At 38.5% G+C, this 19,754-nt stretch overlaps 1 protein-coding gene across 1 annotated transcript; it reads left to right on the forward strand.

Moving 5' to 3' along the window:
• Positions 1–2,784: 2,784 nt before the first annotated feature.
• Positions 2,785–18,071, forward strand: frg1 (FSHD region gene 1). Its single transcript, XM_062026667.1, has 9 exons — positions 2,785–2,918; positions 5,748–5,815; positions 5,947–6,069; positions 10,573–10,630; positions 10,711–10,825; positions 14,242–14,346; positions 14,488–14,579; positions 17,602–17,712; positions 17,934–18,071. The coding sequence occupies exons 1-9, from the start codon at positions 2,860–2,862 to the stop codon at positions 17,968–17,970; spliced, it is 768 nt and encodes a 255-aa protein (XP_061882651.1). The 5' UTR covers positions 2,785–2,859; the 3' UTR covers positions 17,971–18,071.
• Positions 18,072–19,754: the final 1,683 nt, after the last annotated feature.

A 19,754-nucleotide genomic window follows, 5' to 3' on the forward strand; every position in this document is an offset into this window, starting at 1 on the left:
CACTTCACTTCACTTCACCGATAATTTTTAAACCGATACAGATTATTTCCGATTTTACATTGTAAAGCATTTATCGGCCGATAATATCGGCAGTCCGATATTATCGGACATCTCTAGTTTCGATACTTCTTAAAATAAAGGGGACCACAAACAAAATGGAATTATAGGCTTTATTTTAACTAAAAACATATGTTTCTTATTGCAATCAAAAAACAATTTTGGCATTAAATAAGACACCAGACAACTTATCTTTTAGTCGTAAGTAAAAAAACAAAGGCTCGTAATTGGCTGCAACATTTTAGTAGCATATTGTGTCATTTCCCATTTTGTTATTTTCTCAAAATAATGACGGACTATTAATCTACTTGTTCATTTACTGCTGATATCTGCTTTCTTTCTGTTTTAACGTGTTCTATGTACCCTTCTGTTCAAATGTAATTAGCACTTATTCGTCTGTTGTTTGGATACTTTCAATCCAATCCAATCCACTTTATTTATATAGCACATTAAGTTTGGGGTGATGCTAGAAATTCCGGTATCAATCCAATACCAAGTAGTTACAGGATCATACATTGGTCATAATTAATGTTGTCCTGTGTCCAGTGATGTATTTCCTGACTTTATAAACAATAAAAAATGACAAAGTTTGTGATAAAAATAAATATCTACGTAATCATTGTAGTATCGACTACATGCGGCTCTTTCTAGCCATGTTTAAAACACCTCTTCCAGAACAGCGCTCTAGTGTGAAAAGCTTCACCTATATCGTTTGTTTTTAAGCCAAAATACGTCAATTGTCTCTCTTATGTCTCCACTGTTTGTCTGCTTGTAAGTACACCGTGTGTATGCGTTGCCTAACATGCGCCAGTCTGCTCGTTTTACCAGCAATGTCACGATGTGATCCGGAAAAAAATAGAATAAAAGTACTAGGATTTTTCAGAAGCAGTATAGTGCCTTTTTTAATTCATTAGTACCGTGGTACTTTATTACCGCCGGTATACCGTACAACCCTACTTGATGCTAATTTTACCATGAATTGATTAACGTGGACCCCGACTTAAACAAGTTGAAAAACTTATTCGGGTGTTACCATTTAGTGGTCAATTGTACGGAATATGTACTGTATCAATCAATCAATCAATCAATGTTTATTTATATAGCCCTAAATCACTAGTGTCTCAAAGGGCTGTACAAGCCACAACGACATCCTCGGTGTCGAGTGGGTCTGACATAATATTGTGAAAGTCCAACACATCAGCGAAAGTCCAGTCCATGGTGGGGCCAGCGGGAACCATCCCGAGTGGAGACGGGTCAGCAGCGTAGAGATGTCCCCATCTGATGGACAGGCTAGCGGTCCACCCCGGAGCAGAGTAGAAAAGAAAAGAAAAGAAACGGCAGATCAACTGGTCTAAAAAGGGAGTCTATTTAAAGGCTAGAGTATACAAATGAGTTTTAAGATGAGACTTAAATGTTTCTACTGAGGTAGCATCTCTAACTTTTACCGGGAGGGCATTCCATAGTATTGGAGCCCGAATAGAAAACGCTCTATAGCCCGCAGACTTTTTTTGGGCTCTGGGAATCACTAATAAGCCGGAGTTCTTTGAACGCGGATTTCTTGCCGGGACATATGGTACAATACAATCGTCAAGATAGGCAGGAGCTTGACCGTGTAGTATTTTATACGTAAGTAGTAAAACCTTAAAGTCGCATCTTAGGTGCACAGGAAGCCAGTGCAAGTGAGCCAGTATAGGCGTAATATGATCAAACTTTCTTGTTTTTGTCAAAAGTCTAGCAGCCGCATTTTGTACCATCTGTAATCTTTTAATGCTAGACATAGGGAGGCCCGAAAATAATACGTTACAGTAATCGAGACGAGATGTAACGAACGCATGGATAATGATCTCAGCATCGCTTGTGGACAAAATGGAACGAATTTTAGCGATATTACGGAGATGAAAGAAGGCCGTTTTAGTAACACTCTTAATGTGTGACTCAAACGAGAGAGTTGGGTCGAAGATAATACCCAGATTCTTTACCGAGTCGCCTTGTTTAATTGTTTGGTTGTCAAATGTTAAGGTGGTATTATTAAATAGATGTTGGTGTTGAGCAGGACCGATAATCAGCATTTCCGTTTTCTTAGCGTTGAGTTGCAAAAAGTTAGCGGACATCCATTGTTTAATTTCATTAAGACACGCCTCCAGCTGACTACAATCCGGCGTGTTGGTCAGCTTTAGGGGCATGTAGAGTTGGGTGTCATCAGCATAACAGTGAAAGCTAACACCGTATTTGCGTATAATGTCACCTAGCGGCAGCATGTAAATACTAAAGAGTGCAGGGCCAAGAACTGAACCCTGGGGAACTCCGCACGTTACCTTAACATAGTCCGAGGTCACATTGTTATGGGAGACACACTGCATCCTGTCAGTAAGATAAGAGTTAAACCAAGACAAGGCTAAGTCTGACATCCCAATACGCGTTTTGATACGCTCTAATAAAATATTATGATCAACAGTATCGAAAGCGGCGCTAAGATCAAGAAGCAGCAACATAGATGAAGCATCAGAATCCATCGTCAGCAACTGTGCAATCAACTAATAAAAGTTTCAATAAATTAATCAATCAATGTATGGGCACTTTTAGGGGAACATTAATTTCACATTTCGTACTGTTTGCCTTTTGAAAGCAAAATTATTTTACAGTAAGTCAAAATAAGTACATGTTTTTAAATTTAAAAAATATCGACGTCGAACAATGTATGCCCCTCTGCGGCCACCGTAGTGTTTACTTTTTTCTTTTTTTTAAAACTCGTTTCCGCTTCCGGTACGACGCTGCGCTAACTCAAGTATTTCTAGTTGCTCAATGGCGGAATATTCCAGTGTAAAATCCACCAAACTGGTTCTAAAAGGTTTAAATAAAGGGTGAGTGTGTTGCCTAAGGAGGTTAATAAATTAGTGTAAGGTAGAATTATTTCTGTGACTCGTAAACTAGTTTTTTCAAGCTGCGTTAAAGCTAATGCTAAATATCGAACGGTGTACATAAACACTGCTCTTTTTTTATATATATAAAACGTTAACATTTAATAAATGTAAGGGCAACTGCAGTCTTAACCGGGTCATTGTTAATTTATTGAAAATGCACTATTGTATGAACTACGGCGTAATTAAGGGTACTCCTAAATCCAAACTGACCATCCATACATCCATTTCCTTCCGCTTGTCCCTTGCGGGGTCACGGGGGGTGCTCAGCTGCAAACGCGCGGAAGGCGGGGTACTCCCTGGACAAGTCGCCACCTCATCGGAGGGCCAACAGATAGATATGTACAGTTTAATGTTTAACAAGTACATTTTAATATAACATCGGTAAGCACATTACTTTGTGCATTTTCGGACAAACGTGTTTCATTTCGGAAGTTAAAGCATGATTAAATTTCAGAAATACTGACAAAACAATCAAAACCAAAAATACAAATACTTTATATTTAAAGGGAACCGTTTGCAACTTGCTCACAGTTACATTTTTCACCACTGGCTATATTATTTTACCATTGGTGTTCAACAGAAGATATTTTTTTAAATGCCAACATTTATATTGAATTATCCAATTATAATCCAATTATACTGAATACATTTGCGAGGAATGTGTTTGGTGTTCAGGCTGTACATGGAACACGTGCACGTACACAAAAGTAGTCCCAGGGAAGCAACCAACACTTTGCAGTCTTGTTACGATAGAATTTACAGTACATTCAATGATAGCTTACGTTAGCTCTCCAAATTGCTATCATTAGTTCGCAACACAAAAAGCTAATGCAAGTGTTACGCGTATGGTGTGTTCTATTTACTTCGGAAGTTGAACCTTAGAATGACGTCACAGAGTGACTCACTGTATTGTCAGTGTTCCAGTTTCGAGGATGGAAATTAAGATGGCCACATTCACTAAAGCTATGTTTGCGCTTGCCTTGTCTGAAAATATGCACTCTTTTTGCAACCTGCAAACACGGTGGATGAAGAGGAAACGGACGCTATTGCTAGCGATGTAGAATGTATATGCCACATGAAAAAAATTAAGTTTTCACTACAGTAACATAGGGCTGGGCAATATGGCCTTCTATTAATATCTCAATATTTTTAAGCCATGTCACGATACACGATGTATATCTCGATATTTTGCCTTAGCCTTGAATGAACACTTGATGCATATAATCACAGCAGTATGATGATTCTATGTGTCTACATTAAAACATTATTGTTCATACTGCATTAATATATGTTCATTTTAAACTTTCATGCAGAGAGAGAAACCACAACTAAGTCAATTTACCAAACTGTATTTATTAAACAGTTATTAAGCAGTGGCACAAACATTCATGTCATTTCAAAACAGAAAGTGCAAGATTGTCAGAGACATTTTAAAACAAGCTATTAGTGCACTTTTGTGCATGATGTCACCAAGATGACGTATCAAAACAACACTAAATTAAAGTGCACTTTTTGTACAGAACGCAACTACAACAGTTTAAAACAAATAAAGTGCACTTTTGTGCATGATGTCACACAAGATATTTCAATAAGTGTCAAATAAAAATGAGCTGCATAATAGGAAATCAAATAGTGTATGTCCTTTGCTATGTGGTAGGTTACTGCGGACGTTATCTCCTTCTGTTGTTGACTATTTTTTTCATACGGCGTTGATGTGGAAATGGTTGCTTCGGCATTTTGTGGGTGTGGCACCGAACGGAGATGTTGACATGCGGAGTTTCAAGCACTCTTCATTCTCTAGCGGGTTACTTTTCAAATGATGCTACACATTAGCAGTAGGTGCTACTTTTTGTAGCAACGCTTTTTACTTGTTTGACATCTTCCCGCTTGAAGCCAAACCACCGCCAGACGATGGACCCTGTGCTGTTTTTCTTAGGAATTAATTCTTCCTTCATTTGTTACCAGATTCGCACCTTCTTTCTCTCGTATTACCACTCGCACCACTCCGCTAGGATCACAGCTAATGTTACCCATGCTGCTACCTCTCTGCTCAGAGAGGGCTGTATGACATGACAGTATGTGACGTATGTAAGAAGGTGCACTTGTTTTATGTCTCTGTGAGAAGGAGAGACAAGAAAGAGTGAGAAGAGCCTGTAGTGTAATGCCCACAGCTAAAAGCAACTGCGTGAAAACATATACTCGAATATCACGATATAATCACTTTCTATATCGCACAGCGACAAACCCGTGATATATCGAGTATAATCGGTATATCGCCCAGCCCTACTGTAACATTACCATATATAAACGTGCAACAATACATCGTATATGGCTGATTTAGTGCAACAAAAACTAATCAAAAGTGCTAATAATGGATATCATTGAAGCTCATAATGTTTACATTCAGCAGAGCCGCCATCTTTGAAGCCAACTCAAGGTTGGTGAGAATGCTCCCTCTTTCCTAGATGGAAATCCGACCTCGAGAGGCGATCCAGTTGAAATTCCGACTTCCCACTACAAATGGAATGCACCAATAGCTATGTCATTACGTGCTGAACACTGTAAGAGGGTGGGATACAATGCTTGAAACACAATAGAAAGTTAGCGCATAACGGTCGCAAACAGCCCGCCCAAGCAAAACCTTCAACTGCTGTTATTTGTGGTATTTTGTATGGTATTCAATACATACATACAATTATCAATAAGATGTTGTGAACTCTATCTTTAAATGTGTAAGTCCTCACTCTTTTTCCGTCGTACCATTAACAGGAAAAAGAAGAAGCACAAAGACAGGAAGAGAAAAGGAGAAGATGATGAAGCCAAACCTGATGTTGTTGGTATGTGCACTCCATCCCTATTAATGCATTACTTTCATAATCATAATCAGAAATACTTGAATAATCCCCGATGGGAAATTAAGAAAGTATCCAGTTTTGTTTTTAATGCAGATTATTTTTCGTTTCACCAGGTGGTTGGTGGGCCGTCCGGCATTTTGGCGATATCAACGGTATGGTCGCCATAGAGATGCACAACAACTCGTACATCCACGCCTTGGACACTGGTCTCTTCACTGTGGGCGCGCCACACAATGGTCAGTAAAAAACACGTGGGATCAGTCTCTTCTCTGATTAACCACACAAATGTAAACAGGAAGTAGCTTTGCTGTTGTTAATAACGAGCCTAAGAGTGCTGCTAGATACAGAATATTGCAAAATTGCGCTTTGGTGATAGCTTTAATAGTGGCCATAAAATAGCCCGGCACACCATAAGGCGAAAGAAATGTTGACAACATGCTGAACAAAAGATGTGTTCACTAAGCCGGTGTTTTCATCAATAAACTACTTCCAGTTAGAAGATGAAAATAAGTACTTTAAATCTAACGAGTGTGCAATGTCATTAGGGATGGGCACCGAATCCGGTACTTTTTTGGCACCGACTGAATCCCGCCGGTCCTACCAAATCACTTAAAATCAAACAGTGCCATGTTACAGTACGCGTTATGTCAGGTCCAGTTGCTGACTCGGTCGGCTCTAACTCGGAATGTAGCGATAAACGGTATTAATGATAACCACAGTAAAACTTCTGACTGTTAGTAATAATTACCAATTTAAATTAAAATGATTGAACAATCTTGATAAACTCACGCACAATTTTTAACGCTAACAAAGAAATTGACTTAGAAATTTAATAATAAAACAAGTTACATAAGTTATCATATTCGGTTAATTTTTAAATGTTCCAATAAAAAATGAGATTTTATCATCAATTCATACTTATTAACACACACAAAAGCACTGAAAATTGGTACCGTTTTCTAAAAATTAGCACCGTATTGGTTCAAATGTGTAAGGTTGTAGCATCCCTAAGTATGCTACAACCTTCAAATTCAAGTGACATCTTTTGGATGCTTTTTATTTATTGGATGCAAACAGAGGCACCTTTGTAGAGGTTATATGATAAAATTGTTTCCCCGGTGTATTTTGATGACAATCGTGCCGCACAAGAAAGGACAAAGTCTAATTACATTGCAACGCCATGCACCTTTTGAACACCTTTTTTTTTTTTTTTAAATCTCATCTACATTTTAAATTTGACTATTACCATAGTTTTTTTTTTAACTGTGACTTGAAGGAGATTAAAAATATATAGTTTTGTGTTTAAGACCTGGGGCATGTGGAGAGGGGCGGGGGTAAGCAGTAAGTGCAGACGTCAGAGCGACGGAAAGGGGTTGAGTTGAGGGCAAGGACGGCGAGTGTATCCGCCGTTTTTTCCACACTGCCTCGGGGCACATCCCAGCGAGCGCTTCGTTTTAATAGCGGAGCACACTCCCCGACAATTAATTCTGCCCACGTTCAATCAGAAGCAGCGAGCGCTCCGCGGAGATTGAAACAGCCCCAATTCCCCGAGTGGCTCCCCTTATCCCCTGCGTGGACATATAAGCTCGTTTCTGGGAGATGAAAGAGGACACGAGCCAGCCTTTGGAGAAGGAGAGAGATGAGATATTTCAAATGGTCACGCACGCTCACAGAGTTAACACTCTGTTCATCTGCCTCGTAAAACCTTTTATTAAGTGCACTGGCAATGTTTCAAAGTCACATTTTTACTTTCTTAGCAGTTTTACAAGTGTAAAACAGTGTTAACACGACAATAAAATAATGCAAAGTTAATGATAAAGAAGGAATACGGGTCGGCTCAGTGAATGATGGCTGAAAAGCAACACAAAGCAGTGCCTTAATGTCTTAGCGGTGGTAGTGAACGAGACCTTTGTGAGCCCAGAGGAGGCTTTGCAATATTAATAACAAGAAAGCAGGTATTGGCTAATAACAATATGGGATTTGTTACCCTTTAAAAAATTGCATTTTAAGTCACACTGTTTCCAGATGTGCAGAATTTCATAGTTAGCTGCACTCTATTGTAGTCAGGGCTGCAGCTACCAATTATTTTAGTTTTCGAGTAATCTATCTATTTGTTTGAATTATTGAGTAACCAAATAAAACACACGCCTCAATGTATCTTTTAGGGGAAATAGTCGAAATAAACAAGGATTTTTCTAATGACCTTTATTTTCTCTTCTTATAAATTCACATAGCATTGAAATTGCACTTGTACTAATGAAATATCACAACATATTGCTTATATTAACCAAAAAACTATGTAGCTTAAACCAGGTAGTAGATGGTAAAGAACCAAACTAAACAAAAAGACTCTCTGATAAAGTATGATGAGTTGAGTGAGAAACTATTGAACAGATTTGAGAAGGCATTACTTAGAAGGGTGGTTGACTTTTGGACAAAATACTTGCTAGCATTATGCTAACATGTCCTCACACGTGTTTGTATAAAACATTTGTCAAGTCAAACGTTCGAGATGGAAATTATTCACATTATTTTTCCACATTCTGTTAAGTTACAGCCTTATTCTAAAATGGAATAAGTTCATTTTTGTCCTCAAAATTCTACACTACTTACCCTGTGGCTAAATTATTCATTTTTCTTCACTAACGGCCATAATGTTTTGTGTTTAATAGTTTTCATAAAACACAAGCAGAGACACTGAAAAGGTGTGTTATTGTTTGTGCTATGGCGCCATCTTTTGGATGAGTTTACTCTCTACAGGTGTCGCAGGTTGTAAATGTACTTCCTATTTTAATGTCTTGAATCGGAAGTAAATCCGTCCATATTGTGTCTGCTAGAAAGGATTCTTCAGTCATCACGTCAAGCAACGTTTGTAAGTTTTACAATATAATTAAACAATTCATACTTACTAAACTGTCCCATGTGTGATGTCTGTTGGTGTTTTCATGCATATTTGTATGTGCTATCATATGTAATGAAGCTAGCGTCGTTAGCATTAGCTAATATGCTAACACGTTTACAAGTGGCTGTGTTAGTATTATTAACTTACGATAGCATCCTTTTGTATTGTTTCGAAAAATCCTCAGTAAATTCACCAAAACGTCACCGTGGAGTTATTGAGTCTGTTTAGCTGATTGGAGAGCTAGCTTCTGTAGTTAGTAGGTGCGTGACAACGACGACTTCTGTTTTGTTTGATCGGCCGTTTTACCACCGTGTTACAAGCAATGTTTCGAAACAATTAAGGTTTATAAATAAACATTTAAAATCTTTATGTGTAAATTTCACATAGTATATATCTGAAGCTTTAGTCCGGTGCAGCTAAAACATGGAAACATATTTATTTTTCTTCTAAAATTTAGTGGGTGCGGCTTATATGCTGGTGCGCCTTATAGTTCGGAAATGCAGTACATGTGATTTGTAGTTTTTTTTTAAATGCTAAATTCATGAAAAAACTTTTTCGTATTGTGTGTAGAATTTCAAGGACAACAATGAATTTATTCCATTTTTGAATATGGTTGTAACATAACAAAATGCAGAAAAAGTGATACGCTGTGAATACTTTCCAGATGCACTGTACTTTTACCTGGTTTCTGGTTGTTTGCCGCTCTTAAAAATGCAAGATGCTTTTTGGCAATGTGCCTCTATCATCACATTTGTCAGTTTTATTGTGAAATGCCAGCTGTGTTTGACAGTGCAAACATTCCACCACGACGTCTGTCTTTTTCACTTTTAAATGATCACTAAACCGCTCTCGCCTTCTTTGGGTCCTCTGCGCTCTATCTCACTTCTCCTTTCTTCTTTGAACCATCTCTTTTGGCACTCTGCTGTCCCCGCCACACAAAGGCCACATCACCCAGAAGGTGGGGGACGGCGTGGCGAAGTTGGGAGAGTGGCCGTGCCAGCAATTTGAGGGTTACTGGTTCAATCCCCACCTTCTACCATCATAGTCACGTCCGTTGTGTCCTTGAGCAAGACACTTCACCCTTGCTCCTGATGGGCCTGGTTAGCGCCGTGCATGGCAGCTCCCGCCATCAGTGTGTGAATGTGTAAATGTGAATGGGTGAATGTGGAAATAGTGTCAAAGCGCTTTGAGTTCCTTAAAAAAGGTAGAAAAGCGCTATACAAGTACAACCCATTTACCATTTACCCGCAGAGCAGCCTGCATCACCAACAGGTGCACCATTCTCATGTGTGCAAAAACTTGGCATATTTTACCCATTAAACAAATTGTAGAGAGAACACAATACAAATCAAAGCTTTTTTTAAATCAAATCAATCAATTTAATTGATGAATCGTTGTAGCCCTAAATGTAGAGTTCAGGACGCTCAACAATCACAAATATTTTTGTCTCTTTGATTAATTTTTTTCCCAAGTTTTACTCCACTCCAATGCTGTAGGTGGCAGTAATGTGTAGTACAAAATTGCTGGTGGGCTACTGCCCCACCTAGTTACTAGTGGACTTAAAGAGAAAAAACATGTTAGGTTAAAAAGTTAAAGTACCACTGATAGTTACACACACACTAGGTGTGGTGAAATTACCCTCTGCATTTGACCCACCCCCTTGTTCCACCCCCTGGGAGGTGAGGGAAGCAGTGAGCAGCAGCGGTGGCCGCACTCTGGAATCATTTTGGTGATTTGAATGTATTAGTTTAGTGGAGCCCATATTTAAAACTAGGCAACTAAGAGATCAAAGCATAATATTTCAAAAATGATGTACTGGCTTAATTGTTTTTCCCAGACGATGAAGGACCCGACCCTCCCGAACAGTTCACAGCGGTCAAGCTCTCTGACAACAGGTGACAAAAACGTACAAAACCAAAACCATAAACATAGCTGCAGGCTTTTACTGAATATTTGTGATCCACAATCTTTGCAGGATAGCCTTGAAGTCCGGCTACGGCAAGTACCTGGGGCTCAACTCTGACGGTTTGGTGGTGGGCCGCTCGGACGCCATCGGCGCTAGAGAGCAGTGGGAGCCCGTTTTTCAAGAAGTGAGCCTGGTTTTCTTTTGCGTGTTTTAAAGTTCTTACATTATTGTAGCATTTTCCACAAATACTGAATACGTCTCAGACGTCCCATAGTAGTGTATGCTGCAGTTTAGACAGTTATAAGTGCTTTTTGTAAGCCTTACTGGGAACATGTTGTTTTGTGTGTCGAGCAGGCCTGCGCAATGTATTGTTTTTATTGATAAATTCAAGTTTTTTGTTGCAGATGATCTAAAAAAAAAAAAAAAAAAATGCTTTTGCCCCCATGAGCTTCCATAGCCCTTGCCCACCCGCTTACGTCCTTAGCGGAGATCCACAAGCCTGACAAAACATGGCTAACGCTAGGCCGATATTATCGGCCGATAAATGCTTTAAAATGTAATATCGGAAATTATCGGTATCGGTTTCAACCTCCCGATTTTCCCGGGAGACTCCCGAATTTCAGTGCCCCTCCCGAAAATCTCCCAGTCCAACCATTCTCCCGATTTCCATCCGGACAACATTATTGGGGGCGTGCCTTAAAGGCACTGCCTTTAGCGTCCTCTACAACCTGTCGTCACGTCCGCTTTTCCTCCATACAAACAGCGTGCCGGCCCAGTCACATAACATATTATTATTATTATTAGCCTTTATTTAACCAGGTAAAATCCCATTGAGATCAAAGATCTCTTTTCCAAGGGAGACCTGGCCAAGAGGGCAGCAGCAAGGTTACATTAAAAACAGTAAACAAATACATAAAACATCACATTTACGACATTAAAACTTGCTCACATAACACATGTGCATACAGACAAGGTAGACTGCAGTCCTTTCACAGAAGCTTTAAACTCATTCAACGTAACAAGGGTTTGAAGTTTAATACTCGATTGTAGGTTATTCCAAGCCTTCGCTGCTGAAAACCTAAATGCTTTCTTGCCCAGTTCAGTTCTTACTTTGGGGACGACAAATTGCAGAACATTCATTGAACGAAGATTGTGACTTCCTTGTTTCTTTGTTAAAAGACAAGACAGATAAGATGGAGTGATACCCAGAATGGTTTTGTAGATGAAAACATACCAATGATTGAGGCGTCGAGCACATAAAGAGCACATATGCGGCTTATACACACACACATAAGTGAATCAACAACCATACAGGTCACACTGAGGGTGGACGCATAAACAACTTTAACACTGTTACAAATATGCGCCACACTGGACCAAACAAGAATGACAAACACATTTCAGGAGAACATCCGCACCGTAACACAACATAAACACAACAGAACAAATACCCAGAACCCCTTGCAGCACTAACTCTTCCGGGACGCTACAATATACACCCCCGCTACCACCAAACCCCGCCCACCTCAATTCATGGTAAAGTTACTTTGTTTAATGCATCCAGCGGGGCATCACAACAAAATTAGGCATAATAATGTGTTAATTCCACGACTGTATATATCGGTATCGGTTGATATCAGAATCGGTAATTAAGAGTTGGACAATATCGGATATCGGCAAAAAAGCCATTATCGGACATCTCTAGTCCAAAGAAAAGAAAAGTGTTGTCAGTGCTTTACATTTGCGGCAGCAGGCGTGGAACGAGTGACTGCACGCTGCAAAGTTTGTTTTAAAAAGGCAGCAGCAAAACAAAGTAATTCCTAAGAAGCAGCTTACTGTGGCGATATCATTTACAGAAGGTACTACTATGTACAGTAGGATGAGAAAGAAGAACAATGCCCAGCGATCACTAAAGCAGTCGCTGTGCACTTCCAAAACAGACAGTTCGTACGCACGTGTGCTGCTGCAAAACTCTCGTGGAATTATAAGGCATTTAATCATCAATATGGTTTTATATTACATGTGCAATGAAGTGTACATTGTCTTTAACATCAATACACACTTACAAGAAGCCCAGGATACTCCATGGTCATGCCTGCGTTTATCCATTACTAAAAATATTGAGTCATCTCAATGTTTACTTGATTATGAATATCCATCCATCCATTTTCTACCGCTTATTCCCTTCGGGGTCGCGGGGGCGCTGGAGCCTATCTCAGCTACAATCGGGCGGAAGGCGGGGTACACCCTGGACAAGTCGCCATCTCATCGCAGGGCCAACACAGATAGACAGACAACATTCACACTCACATTCACACACAAAGGCCAATTTGTAGTGATGCCAATCAGCCTATCCCCAGGTGCATGTTTTTTGGAGGTGGGAGGAAGCCGGAGTACCCGGAGGGAACCCACGCAGTCACGGGGAGAACATGCAAACTCCACACAGAAAGATCCCGAGGCCGGGATTGAACTCACGAAATACTACATTTTTATTTACAGTAGTATTTTATTCAAAACATACGTTTTAAATTTGCAATTTATTGATCTGATAGATTTTTATTACTATTTAATGATTATTGGTATCTTTATTGATTTATTGGAGTTTATTTATTTACATGCAATGTTAAGTGCTACATTTTTATATACAGAAGTATTTTTTTCAAGACAGAAATATTAAGTTTGCACTTTATTAATCTCAATGTTGAAGATTATTATTTATTTGCATGCATTTTTGTTTAGATACATATTATATTCAAGAATAAGTATTGCCTATGAGAGGAAGATTTTAATTTAGTTATTTATATCTGGTTTAAAAAGAACAACATTATACAATTAGAATTTTGCTAAAAGTAAGATGCATTGCAAACTACTAGTTTTTGATCAATTAAAAGCAAAGTTTGTTTGAATTACATCTGTCATTTGTATTCATTGGTCTCTTTAAAATGTAGGGGGAAATCTTAATTCGATATTGCCATATTGCACAGGCCAGGAGGGTGGGGGGTTAGTTAGAGACCAGGAAAAAAAAGCTCAAGCAAAGCAAATATACATATTATGACATAAATCTCGACATAGGACGATTGTTGGGGCTTTTTGGATATTTTTACTGTTTCATGGGCGTAATAGAGGACATCTTGTTGACTCCATTGTTAGCTGCCTTATATTTACGCTTATTTCCGAGTTAGAATGCATAAAAAAGAAAAACATTTGTGTTGTCTTACCTAGGGATTGGGAATGATGGTCAAAATTTAAAAAAAATAAATGCAGTTCCCCTTTATGGAGTAGGACAGGATCTTTGCAACACTAGCATAGCCATGTGAGCTAAAGTGCTAGGTTAGCTTATTCACTAAAGAAAAACAAAAGTTACACAGAGCAAAAATAATTCAACTGGAAATGACGCAATATGTTACCAGGTGCGCCAGCAGCCAACCCGTTTGGAAATGCTTCTATTATCATTTATATACCATCTGGCTCATCCTTTTTTTTTTGCATAACAGATGCACTTTAAAGTAAGCACGTTGCTCGTTTTAGAACTCAGGACAGCAAAAGTATCCAACAACTTCAAATGTTCTGCTAACCTGCAGTTTCTTCCTGTGTTTGCAGAGCAAGATGGCGCTCATGGCCTCCAACAGCTGCTTCATCTCCTACAGCGAGAGCGGCGACATCGAGGCCAAGAGCAAGACAGCGGGCGACGGCGAAATGCTGAAGGTGACCAACAAAAAAAAACAACCACATTTTAATCTTTTGATTGCACACCGCCTCTCTCTAGATGCAGTATACATGGCTTTGTGACCTAGCCGCCAGGTGTCTGTATTCAACTTCTCTGTTTGTGTGCTGAATGGCGAGCAGATCAGGTCGTGTGCGGAGCAGGAGGTCAAGCGTAAAGACGACATCGCCGACGAGGACCGAGGCAACGTCAAGTCCTGTGAGGTCAATTACGTGTACGTACTTTCCTTCCTGCATACCTTTCTGCTATAAAAAAATCTTTAATACTATGAACTTATGATCTCCATTTTGCGTGTGAGCTGCTTTCTGATGGGGACGGATGAGAGCGACAGTGTATGAAATACTTTTAACTTGCACTGTTGTGTGTCTGTCCTTGGAGAAGCTGATTTCCTTCCCATTATGTCGGCATCCTGTCAGCACACACCCACTACACGCATCGATGACACCAAAACTGCATCAGCGGACACGCCATCACGCCCTCAAAGCGTCCGCTCATCAGTCTGGATGACGGAGCTTCACTTGCGTTTTATGCACGCCTCGTTTCCTTCACATTACGGGTCTTTATAGGAGAATGCGGTCCTCGTGTCGGGGAAAGACACACATATTGTAAAGGAGGACAACATGAGCACATGAATAGATATTGTAAAGATGAAAAAACATTAACAATGTCAGGTAAATCAAAACGCAACATATAATTATTAATAGGGATGTCCGATAATATTGGACTGGCCATATTATCGGCCGATAAATGCTTTAAAATATGATATCGGAAATTATCGGTATCGGTTTCAAAAAGTGAAATTTATGACTTTTTAAAACGCCGCTGTACGGAGTGGTATAGGAAGTACAGAGCGCCAATAAACCGGCCCAATCACATAATATCTACGGCTTTTCACACACACAAGTGAATGCAATGCATACTTGGTCAACAGCCATACAGGTCACACTGAGGGTGGCCTTATAAACAACTTTAACACTGTTACAAATATGCGCCACACTGTGAACCCACACCAAACAAGAATGACAAACACATTTCGGGAGAACATCCGTAACACAACATAAACACAACAGAACAAATACCCAGAACCCCTTGCAGCACTAACTCTTCCGGGACACTACAATATACACCCCCCGCCACCCCCTACCCCCACCTCAACACCGCCCACCTCAACCTCCTCATGCTCTCTCAGGGAGAGCATGTCCCAAATTCCAAGCTGCTGTTTTGAGGCATGTTAAAAAAAAAAAAGCACTTTGTGACTTCAATAATAAATATGGCAGTGCCATGTTGGCATTTTTTTCCATAACTTGAGTTGATTTATTTTGGAAAACCTTGTTACATTGTTTAATGCATCCAGCGGGGCATCACAACAAAATTAGGCATAATAATGTGTTAATTCCACGACTGTATATATCGGTATCGGTTGATATCGGAATCAGTAATTAAGAGTTGGACAATATCGGATATCGGCAAAAAAACTATTATCGGACATCTCTAATTATTAAGCATGAACATTTTACAACAGTTGGATTCTGAATCAAACTAATTATTGCAATATATGATATGGTATGTAAACTTTAATGAGCAAGTAAATGTGGACATGGCAGTTGTATTTTATATCATTTTTGACCGATTTACTGAAGATTTCCTCAATGTATGTGGACAACGGGTGCAATGCTTTTAGTATGCTTTGTATACTGAAATAAAAACAGAGTCAGGGAAAACCAATAGTTTATTTTTTTAAACATGCTTCATACTTGTGGAGGATCAAATGGGACAGAATGAAAAAAATAAATAGATCTTTAGATAAATGCTTAAATGTGTCAATGTATTTAATGTAAAATTAAATCTATTTAATGTTTTCACTACTTAATTAATTTATTTTGTTTTAATTCTTTCTCGATTTAACTATTTTTTGCATGAAACTGTGTCAGCGCTCCATTCATTTTTGTTATATCCGCACTTTCAGACCGGCATATCGACCACTAGTGCTCTTTAACATTCAACCAATCAGGTGTTAAGACCCGCCCACTGAGTTTGACAGATAAAATAGATTAAGCTGCCGCACCGGTTCATGAATTAAACATTTGAATAAATACTTGAATAATTACCACTAAATTTTAGGAAAAAAACGGTTCCATATATTAGCCGCACCAGACTATAAGCCGCAGAATATATGTTCAGAAATGAGTTATTTACACAGAAAGATTCTGTAAATGTTCATTTACATACCTTAATTGTTTCCAAAAAACAGAAGTTATCGTCATGGACCCACTAGCTGCGGAAGTTAGCTCTCCAATCAGCTAAACAGTCTCAGTAGGTCCCATGTGACATTTTGGTGAATTTACTGAGGAATTTGTGAAACTGAAAGAACACCAAAAGAATGCCATTGTAAGTTAACAATACTAACACAGACACTCGTAAAGGTGTTAGCATATTAGCTAATGCTAACGATGCTAGCTTGATTACATTACGATATCGTGTACAAATATGCATGAAAACATTCCTACAGACATCACATATGGGACCGTTTAGGAAGTATAAACAGCTTTAGTTATATTGTTAAACTTACATACGTTGCTTGAGTGATGAATGAAGAATCCATACGAGTAGAAACGCTATGGATGATTAGAAGACAGAATGGCACTTCTACTTTAAAGTTTTAAACAGCAGGAAATACTGTAGCGTTAACCCAGCAGCATCTGCAGTGAGCAAACTTGTCCAAAAGATGGCGCCATAGCACAAACAATAGCACACAATTTAAGTGTCTTTTTGTGTGTTTTATGAGCCGCAGTGTTCAAAGTGTAGGAAAAATGTTGCAATTAATGGTCTGGAATTTACGCTAATTAAATCATGAAATGAATAATATTTTTTAAATAATTAAATATAGAAATAATACATTTTTAAAATTAATTATTTTACATTCAACTAATGACACATTTAATAACACATTCATATATTTAATTACAATTTCAATTAATTAATGACACATTTATGTAATTATTTCATTCTGTCCCATTTGACCCTCCATACACACCGCTAATAGTTATTGTTTAAAAAAATGTGCCTGTGCTTTTGAGAATTCTGCCTAGCAACAAAGCCACCACGCAAACTAACACGAGCCGGAAATAAAGGAGAATAAAATGAAGAGCCATCGTTGGCTTGCAAATCAGGTTATTATGTAAACTGTTCATGTCTTGTCGAGTCATGTTTGTTTTTTTCAATGTGACGTGACACAGGAAGAAGTTTCAGAGTTTCCAGGACCGACGTCTCAGGGTGAACGAGGACGAGTCGTCCAAGTTGAAGAAAGCGAGGCTCGACGGAAAGTTCCACGAGGCTTTGCTTGACAGGTGCCTTTTATATTTGACATGAATATATGTATAGTATATAACACTGATAACTCCCATTTTGTAGAACAGTAAGATTGTTGTAGTTGGCAGTGGTGTACGAAGGCACTTTATTATAAAAATATGTTTTTAATATCCAATTTAGTACTATTGTCTTTGAACTTTTCTCCATGATGGTTAATATTTTAGAATTTGCCAGTGATATCTCATTGTTTTCATTACAGGAGGAGCAAAATGAAAGCAGACAGATATTGCAAATGAAAATTTGCTGTCTTTTATGTAAATGTTTTTTTTTTTGTAGAATGGACCATATTTAGTCACCTGATTTTTTTTATTTTATTTTTGAATAAACTCTTCATGGTCATGGCTTCAGTTCTTCTGCATTAAAAATCCCGCTTGTCACCCACTAAAACTTCACCATATAAGAAGCAGCTGAAATCTACCATCAGGAGTTAATCAATATACTATCAAATATTACAATTCTAATAAACAGTGTTGGGACTAACGCGTTACTTTGTAACGCCGTTAGTTTCGGCGGTAACTAGTAATCTAACACGTTATTTTTTATATTCAGTAACTCAATTACCGTTACTACATGATGCGTTACTGCGTTATTTTACGTAATTTTTTATGTAGTATCGGCTAGAAACAGAAGATCTGAGTGTGTTTTATTGGAGCGCTACGGTGTCGTCCTTCTGAATCTCTTGTGTCACAAGGAAGAGGTGCGCTGTGTGTGTGTCTTGGTGTGGGGAGGGGAAGGGGGCGTGTCTGATCATGGCGGAGCTGCAGTCGAGTTTCTTAACATGGAGATATTATCATTACTTTTCTTTTGTCGTGCACAAAGAAAAGAACATTTTAGTTAAATGTAAGTTGCGTCTTGGATCAAAGATCCCATCTACTGCCCAAAGCAGCAATTCAAATCTGCTGAAACAGCTATAAAAGCAACATGCATCGACGAAGCTAGTAAAGAGACACACACTTCACCTCCTAAGAATAGAATACAATATAATATATCTTTATTGTCATTGTACATTGTACAACGAAATTGTAAGCAAAAACTAATGGCTGGATTTTAACGAGGCACTGCGCACTGAATGTACACACACTCTGTCAATTCTCTCATATACTGTTGCTCTTTCATTCTAGACTTCCAGAGTGTTTGATTATCACATCACTCTAAATGTATAGACTATAAAGTTCACAAACAGAAAGAGGGATCCTAGTGGGCCAGGCCAATCTTTCCTTATCTCTAAACTAAAACTGTGGAAATGTGTAGAGTGTTCTGGGCTTCAGACATGATTTTATTCCAGAATTGCTTGAGAGAGAAAAACGCCTGGTTAGGCTTTGTGTATGTAAAGTTAAAGTACTTCCTTGGTTTACAGCTATGTTATTATTATGCTGTTTGTTACTTATGTATGTTATGTTGCAGCTATTTAAAATAGTTTTGTCAATTTATCCTGGCCTGAAACAAATTAGCCCTTTGAAACATATCTTTGTCTTTGTGTGTTGTATGTAGACCACATTGCTTAGCAGAGTTCAGCGATGCAAATGCATGTCAAGTTGATCAACAGATTGTATTATTCTCCAGTGCAATAACAGTACTGAAATGAAGGCTAAAAGGGCATTAATGGGAGCTTTAAAAAAAAAAGAAGAAGTAACTAAATAGTTACTTTTCACAGTAACGCATTCCTTTTTGGTGTTAGTAACTGAGTTACTTTTGAAATAAAGTAACTAGTAACTGTAACTAGTTACTGGTTTTCAGTAACTAACCCAACACTGCTAATAAACTAATATAAAAATACATCTGAAAGTTATGTGGACACTAATGTTAGTTTTGAAGCATCTGATCTCGGACCAAATGTGCTCCAAGAACAATGTCCTCTGGTCCAGGGGTGATGTTTGTATTTTTAAGTCCAATCAATGCATTCTATGATGTGCTCAAGCAGAGCAAGGTTTAGTCACGTGATAGCAAGAAAATAAAACATTTAGAAATAATTGCTATTAAAGTGCATTTGTAAATACATAAAATACCTGAACTTATATGT

This window comes from Entelurus aequoreus, linkage group LG18 (assembly GCF_033978785.1).
Source record: "Entelurus aequoreus isolate RoL-2023_Sb linkage group LG18, RoL_Eaeq_v1.1, whole genome shotgun sequence".
Taxonomy (NCBI): domain Eukaryota; kingdom Metazoa; phylum Chordata; class Actinopteri; order Syngnathiformes; family Syngnathidae; genus Entelurus; species Entelurus aequoreus.